The sequence below is a fragment of the Budorcas taxicolor genome, chromosome 5 (genome assembly GCF_023091745.1).
Source record: "Budorcas taxicolor isolate Tak-1 chromosome 5, Takin1.1, whole genome shotgun sequence".
Taxonomy (NCBI): Eukaryota; Metazoa; Chordata; class Mammalia; order Artiodactyla; family Bovidae; genus Budorcas; species Budorcas taxicolor.
Window position 1 is genome coordinate 75,057,994 of NC_068914.1, and position 20,961 is coordinate 75,078,954.

Here is a 20,961-nt window from a genome sequence, read left to right on the forward strand (position 1 = left end):
TCATTCTTCCAATCAACTTGATGATGTCATTGGAAGAAAGAAGGTCAGTTGGAACCTGTCACCTGGCAGTTAGTTACAGGGAGCTGCAGCTAGGAAGAGGGGTCAGGAGCTGCCCTGGAGTCCTTAACCCCCAAGCAGCCAACACTGTGTGTTCAGGCCCCTGCACCAGAGACACAGGACATCTTTGTGACTAACAGAGTGATCCAAGATGGAGAAAGATAAACCCCCACAGTTGGTGACCCCTGCATCAGTGAAAGCCATCATCTCAAGGATTGAGGCTGCCCAGCTAACTCGGGCTCAGGAGGTAACCCCAGAGATGAAAATGTCACCTTTCTGTTGGGGTCTAATGGGGAGGCCAGGGACTGATGCCAGATTTGGGCAAGATTCCAGCTCTGGGCCCTTGTGGGGCCTCAGGATCCTCAGCAAGCTGGGTTTGTGGATAGCTTAGTGCAAAATATTCACCTCCTATAGACTGGCCTCTGGAGGGTGAGCTGGAATCAAACCACACCCCCCGAGGCCAGCAATGGGTCCAGGAAGAGGACACCCCAAGGGAAGCCCTAGGATGGCCCTGAGACCATGGTGGTGGGTCCTACCAGGGCAGAAGGGGCCCAGAGTTCATGATTTCAGGTCTGTTCTTGGCAACCTATCAGAATCTCCCCAAGCTGAGCCTTAGAAACTCACAGGGAAATAGCCAAAGATTCTACTCATCCTGCACATGAGCCTTAGTGTGTTTTTTAATGGGAACCTCTGATCCTTGCTTCCCTTGTGGCTCAGCTGGTAAAGAATCCACCTGCAATGTAGGAGACCCAGGTTCGATCCCTGGGTGGGGTAGATCCCCTGGAGAAGGGAAAGGCTACCCACTCCAGTATTCTTTCCTGGAGAATTCCATGAACTGTATAGTCCATGGGGTCACAAAGAATCAGACACAACTGAGCGACTTTCACTTTCACTTTTCTGATCCTTGGGTTTCTTGGGGCCTCATTTTTCTAGTCTGTTGCCTCTGGATCCTTGTGAGGAGAGATGTCCAGAAGTCCCTGGCAAATTCTAAAATTCTGAAGAAATGTTCACTGTGGATTTTTAGTATTCTCTCCTTGACCTGGTCTTAATAATTGAAATGAGAGTAATTAAAGCTAACACTTACTTTCTGTGCCAGGTGCTGACCTAAGTGCTTTACAAATACTGGCTCATTTAATCTTTACTAAAACTCTGTGACATAGTTATTATAATGATCCCCACTTTACAAATAAGAAAACTGAGGCCCCAAGAGGTTAACCGCCTTGTCTAAGATCGCATGACTAGGACATGGCATCTGGTGCCAGAGTTTACTTTCCTAAACACTACAATCTGCTGCTTCCCGTGTAGAATATTTCTTCCCAGCTCTCAGAAATCTTGGACAATGTCAACTGTGTCATCAACCGCTTCCAGGAAGAATTAGGATATGATTTAAAAAAAAAGGCGAAACGTCCCCAGCCAGAGCCAAAGGGCAAGAACAGATTCATCTTGCTGGAGAAAATTTCCTCCTTCTCCAAAGATGCTAAGACTAAAGAGAAGCACTTGTATGAAATTCTTCACTGGCTAGGTGACTGGGGTGAGTTTGCAGGCTGGGTGCAGTCCTAAGGGCGGGTTCCTTCCCCTAGCAACTCTGGTTCCAGCTCACTCAACCTCCTTCTTTCCCCACCCTAGGCCAGCCTTTGATGGGAGGGAAGGGCAGGGTGGTGGGTGCAGAAGGAGCAAAGGACACATCGTAGTGCCTCACCAGTGAAAATATCACCCACTCATGACATAGCACATCACCTCTACTCCCTCGAGAGGCAAATGTGTCATTGTCCAAAACATAACAGATTGTGACATTAGATGCCTATGTGATGAAGCCTTATTGTATCTCATTTTTTAGCAAAACAGAAACTAAATGCAAACTCACACTACTTTTTTTCCACCTTTATTGAGATATAATTGACAGACAACATTGTATAAATGTTAAGTGTACATGTGATTATTTTATATATATATATGTATGCAGTGAAATGATTATCACAATAACACATCACCTCACAGCTCCCCGTTTTTTGTGTGTATGGTGAGAACATTTAAGATCTTCTCTCTCAGCAAATTTCAGATATCGGATATTGCAGGTTTAGTTCCAGACCACCACAATAAAGTAAATATCACAATAAAGTGAATTATAAGAATTTTTTGGTTTCCCAGTGCATATAAAAGTTATGTTTTTATTATACTGTAGTCTATTAAGTGTACAATAGCATTATATCTAAGAAAACAATGTACATACCTTAATTGACAATACTTTATTGCTAAAAAATGCTAACCATCATCTGACCCTGCAGGGTTTCCACAAACCTGCAGTTTTTAAAAAATGCAATATTTGCAAAGAGCAATAAAACAAAATGCAGTAAGACAAGCTGTGCCTGTATACAATACAGTGTTAACTGTAGTCACCATGCTGTATATTAGATCTCCAGAACTTATTCATCTTATAATTGAAAGTTCGTACCTTTAACCAACATCTCCCCATTTCTCTCGCTTAGCCTCTGATAACCACCAATTTACTGTCAGTTCAGCATTTTTTGATTTCCATTTCCCTGTCTGATTTATTTCGCTTAGTGTAATACCCTCAAGGTCCATCCATATTGTCACAAGTGGCAGGATTTCCTTCTCTGTTGTGACTTAATAATATAGATCTTCCTTAGCTTATGATGGGTGTACATCCCAATAACCCTATCATAAGTTATAATACCATAAATCAAAAATGTACTTAATACACCTAACCTTCCCTAGTGGCTCAGAATCTGCCTGCAACACAGGAGACCTGGGTTCCATCCCTGGGTCGGGAAGATCCCCTGGAGAAGGGAATGGCTACCCACTCCAGTATTCTTGCCTGGAGAATTCCATGGACAGAGCAGCCTGGTAGGCTACAGTCCACGGACTCCCAGAGAGTTGGACACAATTGAGTGACTAGGACTTTCACTTTCACTTTAACCTACCAAACAGGTTAGCCTAGCCTACCTTATTCAGAACACTTCCATTAGCTTATCACCTAACACAAAGCCTATTTTATGATAAAGTGTTGGATATCCCACATAATTTATTGAAGACTATACTGAAAGTGAAAAACAGGATGACTTGTATGCATACAGATGGCTGTAAGTCTATCTGTTGTTTACTCCTGTGATTGTGTGGCTACTTAGAGCTGCAGTTTGCTGTTAGTGCCAGCATCATGCGAGTATCGTACCATATATGGCTGGCATGGGAAAAATAAAAATTCAAAGATTTTCTACGGAATGCATATCACTTTCACATTGTAAAGTCACACAGTCAGAAGTTGGGGACTATCTGTATTTCTTTATATACACCACATTTTCACTATCCGTTCATCCGCTGACGGACACAGGTTACTTCCATGCCTTGACTCTTGTAACATGGGCTTCACTGAGCATGCGCGTGCAGATATCTCTTGGAGACAGTGATTTTGTTCCCTTTGGTTATATAGCCAGAAGTAGGCTTGCTGGATTATATGGTAATTCGATTTTAAATTTTTTGAGGCACCTCCACACTGTTTTCCAAAATGGTTATACCACGTTACACTCCCACAAACAGTGCACAAGGGCCCCTTTTCTTCGTGCCCTCACCAATACTTGTTATCTCATATCTTTTACGTAATTGCCATCCTCACAGGTCTAATATAATATCTCATTGTGACTTTGATTTGCATTTCCCTGATGATTAGTGATGTTAAACACCTTTTCATATACCCATTGGCTATTTGTATATCTTCTTTAGAAAAATGTCTGTTCATATCCTTTGTCCATTTTTTAATGTTTAAATATTTGTTTATTTGATTGCATAGTGATCTTTGCTGTGTTATGCAGGTTCCATAGTTGGGGCTCTTAGGCTTAGTTGTTTTGAGGCATGTGGGATCTTAGTACCCTGACCAGAGACTGAACCCGCATTTTGCAGGGTGGATTTTTAATCACTGGACTACCAGGAAAGCCCCCTTTGTCCATTTTTAATCAGATTATTTGTTTTATTTTGCTCTCAAGGTTTATGAGTTTCTTGGGTATTTTGGATATTAACCCTTTATTAGATATATGATTTGTGTATATTTCCTCCCATTCTGTAGGTTGAGCCTTTTCACTTTGTTGATCATTTCTTTTGCTGTACAGAAACTTTTTTAGTGTGATATAGTTCCACTTATTTATTTTTGCTTTTGTTGCCTTGCTTTTGACGTCATATCCAAAAAAAAAAAAAAAAAATCATTGCCAAGATGAATATCAGGAAGTTTTTCCCCTAAGTTTTCTCCTAGGAGTTTTAAGGTTTGGGGGCTTATATTTAATTCAAGTTAATTTTTGTAAGTGGCATAAGACAGGAGTCTCCAATTTAATTCTTTTGCATGTGAATGTACAGGCTTACCAGCACCACTTACTGAAGAGATTATACTTTCTTCATTGAGTGTTCTTGGTTCCCTTGGCAAATATTAGCTGACTGTATATGCATGGATTCATTTTTGAGCTCTTGATTCTGTCCCATTTGTCTATGTGTCTGTTTTTATGTCAGTGCCACACTGTTTTGTTTACTATAGCTATGTCAGTTCAGTTCAGTCGCTCAGTCATGTCCGACTCTCTGTAACCCCATGGACTGCAGCACACCAGGCTTCCTCGTCCATCACCAACTCCCAGAGCTTGCTCAAACTCATCTCCATTGAGTTGGTGATGCCATCCAACCATCTCATCCTCTGTCATCTCCTTCTCCTCCTGCCTTCAATCTTTCCCAGCATCAGGGTCTTTTCCAATGAGTCACTTCTTTGAATCAGATGGCCAAAGTATTGGAGTTTCAGCTTCAGCATCAGTCCTTCCAATGAATGTTCAAGACTGATTTCCTTTGTAATATAGCTTAAAATCAGGTAGTGTGATGCCTCCAACTTTGTTTTTGTTTCTCAAGAGTGCTTTGGCTCTTTGGGGTCTTTTGTGACTCCATATGAATTTTAAGATTGTTCTCCTAGTTCTGTGGAAAATGCTACAGGATTTTGAGAGAGATTGCACTGACTATATAGATGGCTTTGGGTAGTATAGACATTTTAACAATATTAATTCTTTTGATCCATGAACATGGGTTATCTTTCCATTTATATGTGTTTTCTTCAATTTCTTTCATTAATGTCTTATGGTTTTCACTGTAGAGATCTTTCACACACCCCAGTTAAATTTATTCCTACGTATTTTGTTGTTTTGATGCTTTTTAAATGGGATTGTTTTCCTTATTGCTTTTTTAGATAATTAATTGTTAGTGTGTGGAAATGCAACTGATTTTTAATGTGTTGATTTTAGGTCCTGCAACTTTATTGAATTTATTAGTTCTAATACTTTTTTGGTGGAGCATACTAGCTATTTCATAGAGGAACTCAAGGGTGACATTCAAAGCACTGAATGGATACTAGGCCAAAGAGCATGGATGCCAGCTGTAAGCAACTGATATAGCCATTTGGGTGTGGACCAGCTGCATGCAGCCCTGGAACCGGGTGCTACCCCTCTTAAGATCCAGAGACCTCAGTCTGGTGTGAGATGGGGTGGATGCTGCAGTGGTGGAGGAAGATGGTATAAGCATGTGCTCTAACCCTCCTCACATTGCCCTGCTCCTGAGGAGTGCTCAGTTCAGTGGTTCTTCAGCTCCCTCCAGAAACTAAGCAGAGCTGTTAACTCCAGTTAATTCATTTAATTGTCCAGATAGAATAAATAAGCAGGCTAGGCAACGAGCGTAGAAAAATAACAAGGCAGACACATGCTTGGCCTTGTAGTGCAACAATTCAATTTAGTATCTATGCATATTTTCTACATGGCAGGTCTCATGTTAATCATTTCACTTGTATTATCTCATTTAATCCATACCCAACCCTTTTTTGGCAAGGATACTAAAGCTCAGGGGAATAAGTGATTTGCCCAACATCATACAGCTAATAAGAGGTTAAGCTAATTTAACTTCAAAGCCTGCTGGGGTTACCCCCATGCTCTAGGGCTGTTTGGGGCTCCCTAGAGGACAGATTGTTATCAGCCTGAACCTCCCACTGTCTCTCAGGTGACAGCCTGACCTATGAGATCAAGAACAGGAAGAGTGAGGAGGAAGAGGAAGCCCTGGATGAATGGATCGAGGTGATGGAAAAAGTGTTACCTCTCTCCCTCATAGCCACCAAAGGAGGCATCGAGTCTCTCATTTCCCTTTGCTCTACTCTCATTGAAGGACAAAGGAAAGGGGCACAAAGTAGGTACCGGGAACAGCATGATTAGAAAAATAACTCTACTCCAGGGAAATATGGGGATCAAGAGTGTGTTGAATTGAGTTGAACTCGATCAAATAGGTCCAGACCCCTCTGGGCCCTACAGGTGCTGTGGAGCTGACAGACCCCGACAGGTAAGCTCTGAGGCCAGCAGAGTCCTCTCCCGACAGTATCTCCCCTGGCCTCATGTAACGCCCCAGCTCCTTAGTACCAAAGCCCTAAGAGGGCTGGATGGGAATGTGGCCAAGCAGGATCTGGAGAACTGGTATAATCCTTGGATCCATGGGAACTTACTGTCTCTGTTCTCTCTCTCTCTCCTAGTGTCCAAACATACCTTCTGGCAGGACTGGCAGGAACAGAGCCCACAAAAAGCGATATCCTGCCCTCAGCCCCTGAGCCCAGAGCAGATGCTGCAGGACAAGCACACTACCTGCCTAAAGGTCTCCGAGGTGAAGTCCATGTTACAGGAGCTCCTGGACTCCACCATGTTCAACCAAGGGGAGGTTAGGGCCATCAGGTACATGTCTGCGGTGGTGGAGAACCTCAATAAGGCCTTGATCCTCCAGCACAAGGAGAACAGGAGCCTGGAGGCCAAATACAGGCACCTGAAAATAGAGATGACCAAAGAGCTCGGCAGCCAGAAGCTGTACTTCCAGAAGTCCCTCCAGATCCTCGAGAGTAAGAGAGATGCCCTGCTAAAGCAGATAGAAATTTTAGGGGGCAAGTACCATGACCTGCTCCTGATAAAGCATGCCCTAGAGTTCCAGCTGAAGAAGATTCAGTCTGCTGGAGGTCAAGCAGAAGACTTAGTCAGGGTCTTGGTTGAGTTCCCAGACGCTGCCAAGAAAGAAGCCTTCCCAAAGAAAGACACAGTCATGGAGGAGATCCAACAAGAGCCCAAGAAGGAGGAGCAGTTTTCACCACATTCCCCAAGCCCCATGGCCATGGCCTGGGACAGTGGTGCTATGCCTTCAGCAGATCAGCCTCTCTCCACCATGACTGTGGATTCAAGGATTGCAGATGTGTACAGGAGCAAGGACGCTGAAAGTCTTCAGCCTGTGTTGCCATCCTCCACGGATCACATGTTTCCTAAGAAATGGGAAAGACTGTCAGCAGAAAGCCCAGGTGACAGAGCCAAAGACCAGGACTTCTCCCAGGAGGTGGCCTGGGAGAAGGAAGGACTCCAAATTAAGTCCCATTTTCAGAAGCAGCTGTCCCTAGAGAGGCCGAGGAAGTCGGCCTTGGAGAGCAAGGCAGAGGCCAGGGAAGAGGAGCTCAGCCGGGAGAGGCGGAGGCAGCTGTGGCAGCAGGAGGAGGAGATGTGGCTGCAGCGGCAGGAAAGGTGGGCCCTGCTAGAGCAGGAGCACGAGGAGAAGCTGCGGCAGTGGGAGGCAGAGGAGGCGGCCAGGGAGCAGCGGCTGAGACTGGACCAGGAGCCCAAGGGCCCGTGGAGGGAGCTGGAGCAGCCAGGAGAGGACGCAGAGAGGATGATCTTTGTGCCCAGCAGTCGCTGGAGGGACTCGGAGGACGCGTCTTTGGCACCTCCCCCAAGCCGGGCCCAATCTGCTCGCCAAGGCAGGAGGCCACGCGTGCCCAGGTCCCCTAAGACCCAGCAGCCCACCCCCAGAAACCAGAGGTCCCTGAGTTCAGCCGAGTTTACCCAGAAACCACAGGCCCACCGGCTTCCCATGAAGCCCAAGAAATCGGCCTCCTTTCCTGTCACGGGTACATCCCCGCGAAGGGTGACCCAGCCCCCTGTGCATATAGCCCCAGTAACTCTGAAGGAGAAGGTATACCATATAGACATGGAGGCCCAGAGGAGGAATCTGCAGCTCCTGACCGAGGAGGACATGCTGGGGCTGCCCCACTACCTGCACAGTAAGGTGCTCGAGCTCACCACCACCACCATGGAGCTGAATGCGCTCAAGCTATGGTGCCTCTGCCACAAGTACATCTGCTACAGACACTTCCAGAGCCTCCGGTAAGTCTTCCCTGGCAACCACTGGCACCACCCACACCCGTGGGCAGAGCCAAAACCCAACGAGAAAGAAGGAGCATGGGGCATGGGGTGGGGAGAATCACCCAGGCCTGGACATGATGCCCCTGAGAGAGGGACTTGCACCGGACACCCAGCCTCAGAGCCTTGGGCAACCCTGAGGTGTGGGAGGTAGAGCTCTCCCTCTGTCAGTCTTCCTACTGTCTTCCGGGCGTCCTACTGACCTGCCCGTAACCCGCCTACCACGCTCCTCCATTTGCCTTACTTCCTCTTCCTGTTTCCAGCCCAGCCCAAGGCTCCTCACCTGACACCACCTTACCTCTGCTCCCTGTTTTCCCCAGTTCTCACACACACAGAGTCATCCCTGCTTAACAGAGAGCTAGGGGCAGGGAGGAGGCCCCTTCACCCACTGAATCACTTCCCTCTCTTCCCAGCCAAGACGTGATCAACCATATACAAGTCGTGCGAGAAGCTGGGGCTTCCTACAAGGCCCAGAACCTCTTCCTCTTCCTGGAAAACGTGGACCACCTGCAGAAACTCCAGCTCCAGGTGTGGACAGACAAGCAGAAGGACCTGGAGGAGAAGCGCCGAGAGTGCCTGAGCAGCATGGCGACTATGTTCCCCAAGGTGGGCCTCGCGCCTGGTGACCTTCTCAGGGGTCAGCATGGCCAGCAGGAACAGGGCCAGGATGGAGCCATGGGGCTGTGGGGGTGTGCCTGGGGGCAGGAGAGCAGATGGGAAATCAGAGAGCAAATTAAAGCCTCTGAACCAGGAAGAGGGGAAGGCAGGCAGCAGCCTGAGTAGAACGAAGGCAAGTTTTCCAATCTCCATATATGGGGGGAAAGCAAGAGAGGGAAGAAAGGGAAAGTCACTCAGTTGCGTCTGACTCTGTGCGACCCCATGGATTGTACTGGACTATACATCATCTATACTATGCTGTCATCTCTGGGGTCGCACAGAGTCGGACACGACTGAAGCGACTTAGCAGCAGCAGCATACAGTCCATGGAATTCTCCAGGCCGGAATACTGGAGTGGGTAGCCTTTCCCTTCTCCAGGGGATCTGAGGGACCCTCAAAAAGAGCTGTAGGGGACTTCCCTGGTGGTCCAGCGGTTAAGACTCCGTGCTTGCAGTGCAGGGGGCACAGGTTCGATCCCTGGCAGAGAAGCTACGGTCCCACATGCCACAGGGTGTGGCCAAAAATACATAAATATTTAAAAAGAAAAGAGCTAGAGAAGGAAGCCTCTTCTGCAGGGGAGGTAGCCAGAGCCTGCAGTCCAGCTCTATGCTCAGATCCTCCTCCTCCCATGGGTCTCCTTGTCCAGCTCCTGTAGGATCTGGTTGCTCTCTAGGCTTGGTCTCCAGGTCTTCTTCACCCTCATGCTGGGGACTCCCTGTACTGCTCTCTGGGGACAGCTACCCTGTTTCCAATCCTGGGTCTCCCTTGTTTTAGTGGAGCACCTCCTCCAGTCACTTCTTGACAAAGGGTTCCTGGCAGGTAGAATCACTGAGACCTTTGTTGTCTGAAAATGTCTTCACTGAATATCTACCCTTAACTGTGGTTGACAGCTTGCCTGTATAGAGAAGTCTAGGTTAGAATTCATTTTCTCTCACAATTGGGAAGGCACTGTTCATTGTCTTCCAGGTTTTGGCTTTGCTGTTGAGAGTCCATTCTGAGTCTTCCTCTATCGGGTTTGACCTAGTTTTATTCTCTAAGGGCTGCCTGCAGTTTCCTGTACTCTTTCCCCTGCTGCCAAGGCCAGAAAAGCATCAAGTGCTGACATGGCCCACAGGAGGCTAGCTGATGGCTAGCAGTGACTCTGAATCTGCTAAGATGGGCCAGGAGGTAAGCCCCCTGAGTCCTGAGCAGCAGTGGTCAGAGTCTGGGGAAAAGCAGTGTCCTGAGGGCTTCAGCATGGAAGTTGAGTCAAGGCAGCTGGGAGAGCCTTGCCATGGAGCCCTCTCCCAACGCAGTTTCCTGTCTCCTTGTACTAGTCTTGATCACCTCCTGTGGCTGTCTTGACGTGCTAAATTGGTTTTGAGGTTGAGAAGGAAAGGGACCATATATATATAATTCTTTAGGTGGCCAGGGCAGAGGCTGAATGACTAGATACAGAGAGCATTCCAGACACAACCTGACCCATGTCATGAACCCTATGAGTCTGCACAGTTCCAGCTGCTCTAGCTTCCTTTAGTTTTTTCCTTGCTGTTTTGCCCATTGTCTGGATTCTCCACAACAAAGGAGAAAACAGGAATAAAACCAGCAAATTGCAATTCAAGGCATTTCTAGGAAATGTGATACATTGAAGTCCCAGGGGGTCTCTAATTGGAGGGATTCTCGGGGCCTCCCCCTTTCTCCTAAACCCCAAGTCAGGCAGTAGTTGTGTTGGGCTGTGCTCAGCCACTCAGTCATGACCAACTGTTTGTGACTCCGTTGACTGTAGCCCAGCAGAATCCTCTGAAAGAGGATAAATTCCTGTCTCTCTGATGATGCCTCTCTGCTGGCTTCTCTTAGCTCCAGAAGGAGTGGAACGTTAACCTGCACACCCCTGTGGTCATCTCCCCGAAGTCAAGGAAGAGCAAGCCGCCTCCATTCCTACTGCGGCACAGCCATTCCAGCAGCCCCTTCTGCAGGCGATCCCAGGAGCTCTTTAAGACCAAACACCAGCCACGTGTGCCCCAGCAGATGGCCTGGTAGGTGCACGGAGGCCGGGGGCAGCTGGCTGGGTGAGTGGGGAATCAGGGAGCAGGGGTGAGCAGACTGGGGAGGGGACCGGAAGCTCAGCGAAGGCACAGACAAGCAAAGCTCACCCATGAGGTGCAAGGAGCCCAGCTTCTCAGCCGCCCTGCCCAGTTCTGATCATGGGCCTAGATGAAGGGTGTGTGTATGTGTGTGGTGTGTGGGCTTCAAGGGCCAGCCTGACCAAGTATGTTTCAAACTATGCAACTGAGACTCCTGGGACCCACAGTTGAGAACTCAAAACTATTTTTACCCCGAGCATTGGTCCGTCCATAAAAATAAACTTGAGCCTTCCCACCCCGTGACCGCTGGGCTCAAAGAGAGACACTGTGAGCCACACCTCAACCGCCCTAGTGTGGCCGGCTCAGGGCTTCAGCCCCGGGGCAGGTCTTGGAGGACCGGGGCTATCTCGGCAGCCTTTTCCAGTAGCTCCTCAACCAGAGGAGACTCCAGGAGGTGAGACTGAGAGTTGGGAAGGGAAGAGATGTGGCACAGAGGATGGTGACAACTATCTGAGGAGGGAAGAAAACCCTGGAGAGCTTATTGCTCCCCATTGTCTCCCTTTCTGCAAGTCTAACTTCATTTCTTTTTGCACTTTCCGCCTTCACACCCCAGCCAGCAGGGGAACCGGATGGAGGCCATGTGGAAAATTGATGTGGCTGCCTCCAGTTACCCCATAGAAAAGAAGACCCCCGCCAGCCTGTCCTGGGACCAGCTAGGAGGTTTCCCAGACACTCCCCGCCTGTTGGCCCTGGATGTGCAGTCCTCCTTCCACAAAAGCTTGATGTCCCTCAAGGCCCGGTAAGGTGCAAGCCTGGATGGTCAATCTGGATTCAGGGACACCTACCCATTAAGGGCAGGGGGCAGAGTAAACACTCCCTGTGTCCAACCGCCCAACAGATATCTTTCCAAACATTAATAATGACTCACTGTAACACATTGAATCTGCCCACAATGCAGAAGACCCATGTCCGATTCCTTGGAAAAGAGGAATTCTCCAGGATTCTTGCCTGGAGAATTCCAGGGACAGAGGAACCTGGTGGACTACAGTCCACAGAGCTACAAAGAGTCGGACACGACTGAATGACTAATACTTTCACTTACTGTACCACATCAGACAGACAGAGGCTTACCTGCCTCATCAGCCATGAGCTTGGGTCCCCACACCAACACCATTCTAGTTGTCTCAAAGACTCCACAGCGCATCTCAGAAGACCAGGATGGAAGTCTTCTCTTTCCACTTATTTCCTGGGACTTGCATGTAAATTACTCAAGAGTGTATCTTGCCCTAGGCCTAGGGGTTGTTCTCAAGGTGAGCCAGGTGCAGGTATGGAGAGATGAGAGAGACCAAAAATCTCAGGATAAACCTGGGCCCATCTTTGGCACTGTCGTTTCCTTACTGCCTTCAAGAACTGCCCCCAGGAAGAGCAGCTGAGGGGAGGGAAGTGGAACTCAGTGGGGCAACAAGAGGCTTTTCTGGTTAGGAAGGTTCAACTCTGCCTCTCTTGGATTGAAGACTCAGGTTCTTCAAGGAACCCTTCTACATTACTAATGCCAGCTGTCTCTTGTGGTCCTGGCTGTGCGCCAACTAAAGATCTCTGACCGGGATAGGAATTCCCTGGTAGTCCAATGGTTAGGACTAGGCACTTCCTTTGCTGGGGCCCCAGTTTAATCCCTGGTCAGGGAACTAAGGGGCTTCCCACATGGCCCTAGTGGTAAAAAACTTGCCTGCCAATGCCGGAGATATAGGAGACACAGGTTCAATCCCTGGATCAGGACGATCCCCTGGAGGCAGGCATGGCAACCCACTCCAGTATTCTTGCCTGGAGAATCCCATGGACAGAAGAGCCTGGCAGGCTATAGTCCATGGGGTTGCAAAGAGTCAGATATGACTGAAGCAGCTTAGCACACGCACACAGGGAACTAAGATCCTGCAACAAAAGAATGAATGAATGAATGAGTTAGACAGGGAGAGGGCACTGATGCCTGCCAGTCTAGACCTAACCAGAACCAAGCCTGCAAGATATTGGTGCTGCCATTGTCCTCTCGACAGGGACTGAGGGAAGACAGAATGGCCCAGCAGCATCAAAGGAGGCTGGTGCTCGGCTGTGATCCCACTCTGAAGTGGTCCTGAGAGTCCCAGCTGGACATCAACATAGCCTACCTAGTACATGGATACCAGTTTTCGGTTCCTGAAGCGATTCCAAGTGTGTGGGTGTGTTGCTGTTGTTGTTAGTTGATTTGGATACAACAGAATTGAGCAAACAGAATTGAGAATAACCGAAACAACAGTGTGGCAGAATTTAGTAACCCAGAGATCAGCTGGGGCCGCACCCTGCTGAGACTGGGCTGAACTTGCCCTCAACTCCCACCCCCTCATAGTGGTGTCTCTCCTCTCTGAGCTCCTTCTCTGCATCTGTTTCAACCTGAGCCAAAAACCCCTTTGTTCTTCAGACACATATAAATGCGTGCTCATAAATATCAAGTATACACACGCCACTTGGCCCCATGTGCTTCACGATGTTAGTAACTTTCTGAAAATTTAGGAGGGTGACAGAGAGAAGGATTCACAATGAACACCACAGAGCAGCCTCCTTTCTTCCCCTCTCTCTGTATATAACATGCAGAATGCAAAAACTCCTTCCTGTCTCACACAGAGCTATTCCACCCACACCCAGCCCTCCACTGGGATCTCAGCTTCAGATTTAAGCACTTATCAAAATATTGTTCCCACCGAAGACTTTCTCTTTTCCAGGGGAATTTAGGTGAATACAATTTTCTTCTCCCTTTTCTACCTCCACATGCGTGTATTCAGTTTATCACAGTACCAGGTGCAGAAGTCAAGCCCTGCTGCTTCTGTCTTCTTTACCCACATGCCAGGTGGGCACCACCTACCTGGATGTCAAGCCGATCCCCGACATTTCAGGGCGGTGCTGCCTGCCTTGTCCTGGGATCTCGGTTCTATGGCCTGAGAATCTGCTGCTCCTGAATGCGAGTTCTCTGCCGCTTTCCAGGCTCCTGCTGCCCCTGGGCTGGTGGTTGTGCTGCTGTCTGTGAATTCTCTGTGTGTATACGCCTCTGGAGACATGCTGCTTCCACACCCAAAAGTGCATCCTCTCTTTGGCTGCCTGCCCCCAGCCTACCTCAAATCTGCGTGTCCACCTGTTGTGTGGGTCCAGGCCACTCACCCCTTTGTGACCTTGCCCACCTCATCAGCTCCCCTAGCTGTGCTCTCCGGTTCACAGTAGTGGCTAGTCTCCTAACTGGAACCCACCTCGGGCCAACTGTGCCATTCTCCCCGTTTGCTTGGCACTGGCAACCTGCCTCATCAAAGGCTCACTGGGATGTCTTCTCAGCATGTGGGGAAGGGCTCTCTTCATCTTCCCCCTGGGCTTTGGGACTGAGTCTCTCAAAGGCCACCAGACCCCTCCTCCAGAAGCTTTCTCTGCTCTGTTTTACACATGTCTTCCCTGGGCTCTCTGTCTGACAGGTAAGATAGCTACATGCCCGCACACTCTAGGCACTGTGTGTAGTCTGAGAAGAATCTTAACCTCGACTCAGACTGCCCTGCCCTCCCTTGCTCAGAGCCTGTTTCTGCACAAAGTACACAGCGGTTCACGTGTGTGTGCCGAGGTGCAGCAAGCCAGGACTCATGCAGACTTCCAATGTGGTGACAGAGGAGAGGGCTTATAGCTTGGTTTCTGGGAAGGAGCCAAGATAGGGGTGGAGAGGAAGAAGCACAGATGGGTAAGAAGGAGCAGGAAACAGTGAGGGAGGGGAGAGGGGGAATTCTGTGATGCGAAAGAAGAGGAAGATTCACAAGAAAAGCAGCAGAGCCCCTGGAATGTGGCAGAAACGTCGTATTAAGCAGTTCCACATCTGGGTCAGCCCTGGACTGGTCTCCCAGAGTCGACCAGGGAAACAGCTGGGTAGGCTGGGTGGGCGCTACCCAGGGGCCATGTCTCAGCTGCTCCCCAACCCATAACTGTATTAACCCTTTCAGTGCCTCAGTGACCCAAAGAAAGGAAGAACAGGAACCCCCAGAGGAGCCAGCTGAGCTTGTTCATAAAAAGTCAAACGAGTCCTTCCCTGGAACCCTAAGAAGCCAGAAGGATCGAGACAATCCCAGCCCCATTCCATGCCTTAGCCAGTGATTCTCAAACTTGTTCCAAAGCAGATTCCCAGCTACTGTTTTTAAACAAACTCTCTGGGTCCTGCTAAGTAATCCTAGAACTTTGAGAAACACTACTTTCCTCTTTCAGTCAGCAAACTGTACATTGTTAATAAAATAGAGATATGTTTATTTTTTAAATTCTCTGTCTCATTGCTAAAACTCACACCTCCCCGTCTCATTTTTGGAACCAGGTCCATGACTTGGACACCAGTCACAGAGGATCCCCCAAATGTTGAGCTTACCCTCTGGGAGTCGACCCACCAAGACAGCCATGATCAGTGTCTGGCACACGTCAGGGCTCAGTAAGTCTTCATTCAGTCAGAGACATGGACAAATATGTAACTAATAATGAGCGTCAACACTTAGAAGACAGAATAAAAGAAGACAGTACAAGTCAGAACCAGGGGTGACCAGGCTGGGGGCGGGGGGGCAAAGACGAGTGCCCTTCTGAGGAGTGAGGACACAGATGGAACAAATGGAGACATGAATCTCCAAATCTACGTGGTGTGGGCTTAGGAGGCCATGCCTGTCTATTGTCTTAATTCAGGTAAGACATGGCTTTGGTTGGTTCACACAGCTTACAAGCAGAGTCCCACCCTCACTCTCCCTTGCACTCAGCTGTCTGCCAGTCTCCCATTGTCCTCTGCCCGCCCCTTCTGCCTTGTCTCACCCGGCTGGGCCAGGCCTAGGGAGCAGGCACAACCAAACGTTAGCTAGGAAATCACCTGTCCTCAGAGGACCCACAATCCAGTGATCCTGTTTCTTAGGAATGGCAGCCATGCTTGCTCCTGGCTTAAGGTTGAAACTTTGGAAGGAAGAGAAGAATATGGGATGCAAACAGATGGGGGCTTGACCTGATGTCTGGGCCAGAGCAGGATTTGATCTCTGAGCCACAGCTCAGTGTATCCCAAGGAAGGCTGCTGGAGGGAGGATGGTGAGAGGCATTCTTGATGCAGGTCACACACACTGGACTGCTGGGGCAAGAATGGGCCATTTCTAGCCTTTTGGGTCTATTGTTTTCAGGAGGCCTCACCCATGGTAGCCCTCGTGCTAAATATATTTCTTTATAAATAATTTGAAAAGATTTTTATAACTTCGCTTTGGAAATTAACTGACTATGAATAAGTTGTGGGTTTTTTTAATGTGCAGTGGGCTGTGACTTCTCAGCAATCATCACCCATAGAGATGAAATCTAACAAGTTTTGTAAATATGAGAACATTTTGAATATTAAATTTGACAGAATAATGAAACTGACAATATTATGGTTTTTGTTGTCGTTCAGTTACTCAGTCGTGTCCGACTCTTTGTGACCCCATGGACTACAGCACACCAGACTTCCCAAGCACCATCTCCTGGAGCTTGCTCAAACTCATGTCCAGAGTCAGTGATGCCATCCAACCATCTCATTCTCTGTCGCCCCCTCCTCCTCCTGCCTTCAATCTTTCCCAGCATCAGGGTCTTTTCCAATGAGTCAATTCTTCGCATCAGATGACCAAAGTATTGGGAGTTTCAGCCTCAGCATCAGTCCTTCTAATGGATATTCAGGATTGATTTCCTTTAGGATTGACTGGTTGGATCTCCTTGCGGTCCAAGAGACTCTCAAGAGTCTTTTCCAACACCACAGTTCAAAAGCATCCGTTCTTTGGCGTTCAGCCTTCTTTATGGTACAACTCTCACATCCATACATGACTACTGGAAAAACCATAGCTTTGACTAGAAGGACCTTTGTTGGCAAAGTAATATCTCTGCTTTTTAATACGCTGTCTAGGTTTGTCATAGCTTTTCTTCCAAGGAGCAAGCATCTTTTAATTTCATGGCTGCAGTCACCATCTGCAGTGATTTTGGAGCCCAGGAAAATAAAGTCTGTCACTGTTTTCATTGTTTCCCCATCTATTTGCCATGAAGTGATGGACTAGATGCCATGATCTTCGTTTTTTGAATCTTGAGTTTTAAGCCAGCTTTTCACTCTCTTTCACTTTCATCAAGAGGCTCTTTAGTTCCTCTTCACTTTCTGCCATAAGGGTGGTGTCATATGAATATCTGAGATTATTGATATTTCTCCCTGCAATCTTGATTCCAGCTTGTGCTTCATCCAGCCCAGCATTTTGCACGATGTACTGTGCATCATAAGTTAAATAAGCAGGGTGACAATATACAGCCTTTCCCAATTTGGAACCAGTCCATTGTTCCATGTCCGGTTCTAACTATTGCTTCTTGACCTGCATACAGGTTTCTCAGGAGGCAGGTCAGGTGGTCTGGTATTCCCATCTCTTTAAGAATTTTCCTCAGTTTGTTGTGCCCCACACAGTCAAAGGTTTTAGAGTAGTCAAAGCAGAAGTAGATGTTCTTCTGGAACTCTCTGGCTTTTTTGATGATCCAATGGATGTTGGCAATTTGACCTCTGGTTCCTCTGCCTTTTCTAAATCCAGCTTGAACATCTGGAAGTTCTCGGTTCACATGCTGTTGAAGCCTGGCCTGGAGCATTTTGAGTATTATATAAACATTTAATTACATATTTTTTATATTTTAGTATTTTGGTGCCAGTGACTTGACTCCCTCGACATGTGGGATCTTAGTTCCCAGCCAAGGATCGAACCTGTGCTCCTTGTAGTGGAAGCACAGAGTCCTAACCACTGGACCACCAGGGAAGTCCCACCAATGATATTTTTAAAGGTTTCACATGTTTTCATAGGCTCTTGGCACTGTGCTTAAGGTGCCCAGCAGCCAAACCCATTCTGGTGATGGAGGACTTTGACTTTTTGGATGTCTTCTCTCAAGCTCTCTGGCAAGCAAGCAGAGTGTCTGATAGAAGCTGTGAAGTCAAGAGGATGGCAACCAAGGAAATATATAGATATAGTTAGTATATGATGTTCTTTTGGTATGAGGTTAATATATAAGAGGCTCATTTTTTTTCAGAGCAAAGTTGATGTATTCAATCAAATAAGATATTGCCTTAGCCCTCAAAAATACAAAAACAGGGAAGCCAAAATATGAGAAGTAATACTGCTTGGCATATTTCCTGAAGCCAGATTTGGGAGTTGGCCATAGCTCTGCTTGCATGGCCCATAGTCTAAGGGGTCTCCAGGATGAGGAATCAACACTAAGGTGGAAGGTGACATGAGAGAAGGGTCTACTTTAGCCCTAATTGTGGCCTTCAAGGAGTTGTTGACGAAGTGAAAGAGACAAAAATCATTTGTAAACAAGACCAAGAGCCAGGGAGGGGAAAGCCAGGTGGGATCTGGTGTATCCCATGTAATGGGGAGGCTAACTTAGAAAAAGTCAGATAAAGGACGAGTATGACTCTATTGTTGGAGGAGTCCTCTTCTCCAAAAAAAATGTGAGCATGGCTAAGACTGATCTAGTCTAGTGGAAAAGGTGGATGACATGCATGAACAGATGGTGAATCTGAGCAGAGACAGGAAAGTGTTTAAAAAAATGGAAATGCTAAAAGTGAAAACTGTAATATCAGAGATGAAGAATTCCTTTGGCCAGTTAATCAAGTTGGACAAAAGCAGAGGGAAAAAAATCTGTGCGCTTGAAGCCAGGTCAGGAGAAATTTAACCAACTGTAACTCTAAGCTAAGGAACAATGGAGCAAACCCAAAGCTAATCACCAAGATATGTAAGACAATGACGAGTGCTCTGACAGACATGATTGAAGTCCCAGAAAAAGGGAGAATGGGCCAGAAGAAATATTTGAAGAGAGAACCACTGAGAATTTCCCAAATTAATGAAAGAAAACCAACCACAGATCCAAGAATGTCAGAGAACCCCAAACAGGATAAAGAAAAACACACCTAAGTATAGCATAGTCTAATTGCTGAAACCAAAGGTAAGAGAACATTTTGAAAGCAGCCAGAAATAAAAACAAATTATATAGAAAAGAAAGAAAGAAGAATTCTCAGAGGCTTTGCCAGTCAGATGGTTCCTGAGGTCCAGCTGTATCCCTTATAAGTCCACAAGATAACCCAGTGTTTTCCGGGACATTCCCTGTCTAGGGGCTGATATTAGCTTAGGTGGGTTTCAGTTACCTGCAGAAACAGTAATGGTCTGGAACTAGCAGTGTCTCAGCTGAGCAGCGTCCTCCAGGGCGTGGGCCCCACTTCTCCATAGTGCCCAGCCCCCTTCTCTCTACACACATCTGGCCCTGAGCTGGCTGGTGATCCTTAAAGACTCCTTATTGGCTGTGAGTTGGGAGGAGGCAGAGAAGGAGAGAAGATCGATACACTAGTCAACTGGTCTGAATGCCTCTCAAAGAAGGCCCTGGGATCTAACTATTGCATCAAATTCTTTCCACAAAGGTGACCCAACCTGGAACCACCAAAGCCAAAGGCCAGCTGGTATACCTGTCAGGGCTCTTGTGAGGGTATGGTCATTGCTATTGGCAGTAATGTCTGTGGGGACGGGAGCAGCTGCCAGTATTTCAGGCTTGCTATGGGGGTCAAGAAGATTCAGGTTTCTTCTCCCACACCCTCCATTCTAAGAGTCCCTGTGTAAACCTCTGTCCTCTCACTTTCCAGAAGTTCCTTTACTACAGGAGCCACAAGGAGGCAGCAGAGTGCTTGTTTAAGGGCCTCGGCTGTCCTGGATACGGAGAGGGCCGAACTGAGTGGCAACGGCTGAAGGAGGGACACGGCCAAAGCTGGGTGGAGTTCATCCGAGAAGGTGCTTGGCTGAGTAAGGAGAGCAAATATGATCAATATAGGGAGAGAGACAAGGGATTCCAGATCCATCCTTTGGACATCTGGATCCATTCCTGGTGGCTTCAGCCTAGGGCACTTGATTCACTCACCCCCAGCAGCGTCCTCAGCTTTGCAGTTCAGAGATCTGTCCTTGTAAATGATACTTCAGGCAACTATTTTTTAGGAACTCTGCCAGGAGGCCCTTCCTGAAGATTTCCTTAAATATGTATCACATCCTCATTCATTCAACAAATATCTATTGGGTACTTAATAGGAGGCACTGTTGAAAGCATTGGGCTATAGTGCTGAAGAAAAGAGTTTGTTTTTTTAAAGTGATTTCCCAGAACTTTTATTGGGCAAAAATAAACAAAAAAAATTAGTAAAATACACAGTATGTCAGATGGTAAAAGATGCTATGCTGCTACTGCTGCTAAGTCGCTTCAGTCGTGTCCGACTCTGTGCAACCCCATAGACGGCAGCCCACCAGGCTCCTCCGACCCTGGGATTCTCCAGGTAAGAACACTGGAGTGGGTTGCCATTTCCTTCTCCATTGAGATGATGAAGAAACACAAATTTCAGCAGAGGAGTAGGCCGTGAAAGTTTCACTCGACCTCTAGGGCATTCCTGAGATTACCATTTAAAATAGGGCGTGTCAGGCCTCACTGAGTTGACGTTTGCGTAAAGACATGGAGATGAAGAAGCAAGCTGTGAGGAAGGGTGCACAGGCAAAGGGAACAGCCTGAAGTGGGAGCATGCCTGGCATCTAGAGGAATGGCCGGGTCTCCCGTGTGACTGGTGCTAGGTAAGTGAGTGGGAGGAGAGTAGCGTGGAAAGTGCTGGAGAATGACTGGAGGACAGGTCACTTAAGGCCTTGTAGGCTACTGTAAGGACGCTTTGTTTTTCAGTCTGAAAGAATAGGAGCCATTTTTACTCTGAATAAAATGGGAACCACTGCAGAATTCCAAGCAGAGACGTGACATAATTGGGTCCACCCTTCCAGAGCATCACCCTGGCCACAGGGATGGGAACAGGCTGCAGGCGGGGAGGGGGAAGCTGACGATTCCCTTTCTATTCAGGAAAGTTTAGT

General features: G+C 47.6%; 1 protein-coding gene across 1 annotated transcript; it reads left to right on the top strand.

The window, feature by feature from the left end:
- The first annotated feature begins 208 nt into the window (after window positions 1–208).
- FAM186B (family with sequence similarity 186 member B) lies at window positions 209–14,085 on the top strand. The gene is made up of 8 exons (XM_052640902.1): window positions 209–304; window positions 1,363–1,588; window positions 6,085–6,267; window positions 6,605–8,264; window positions 8,714–8,906; window positions 10,794–10,972; window positions 11,634–11,819; window positions 14,033–14,085. Exons 1-8 carry the CDS (start codon window positions 209–211, stop codon window positions 14,073–14,075), a joined length of 2,766 nt encoding a protein of 921 aa, XP_052496862.1. The 3' UTR covers window positions 14,076–14,085.
- The last annotated feature ends 6,876 nt before the right edge of the window (window positions 14,086–20,961 follow it).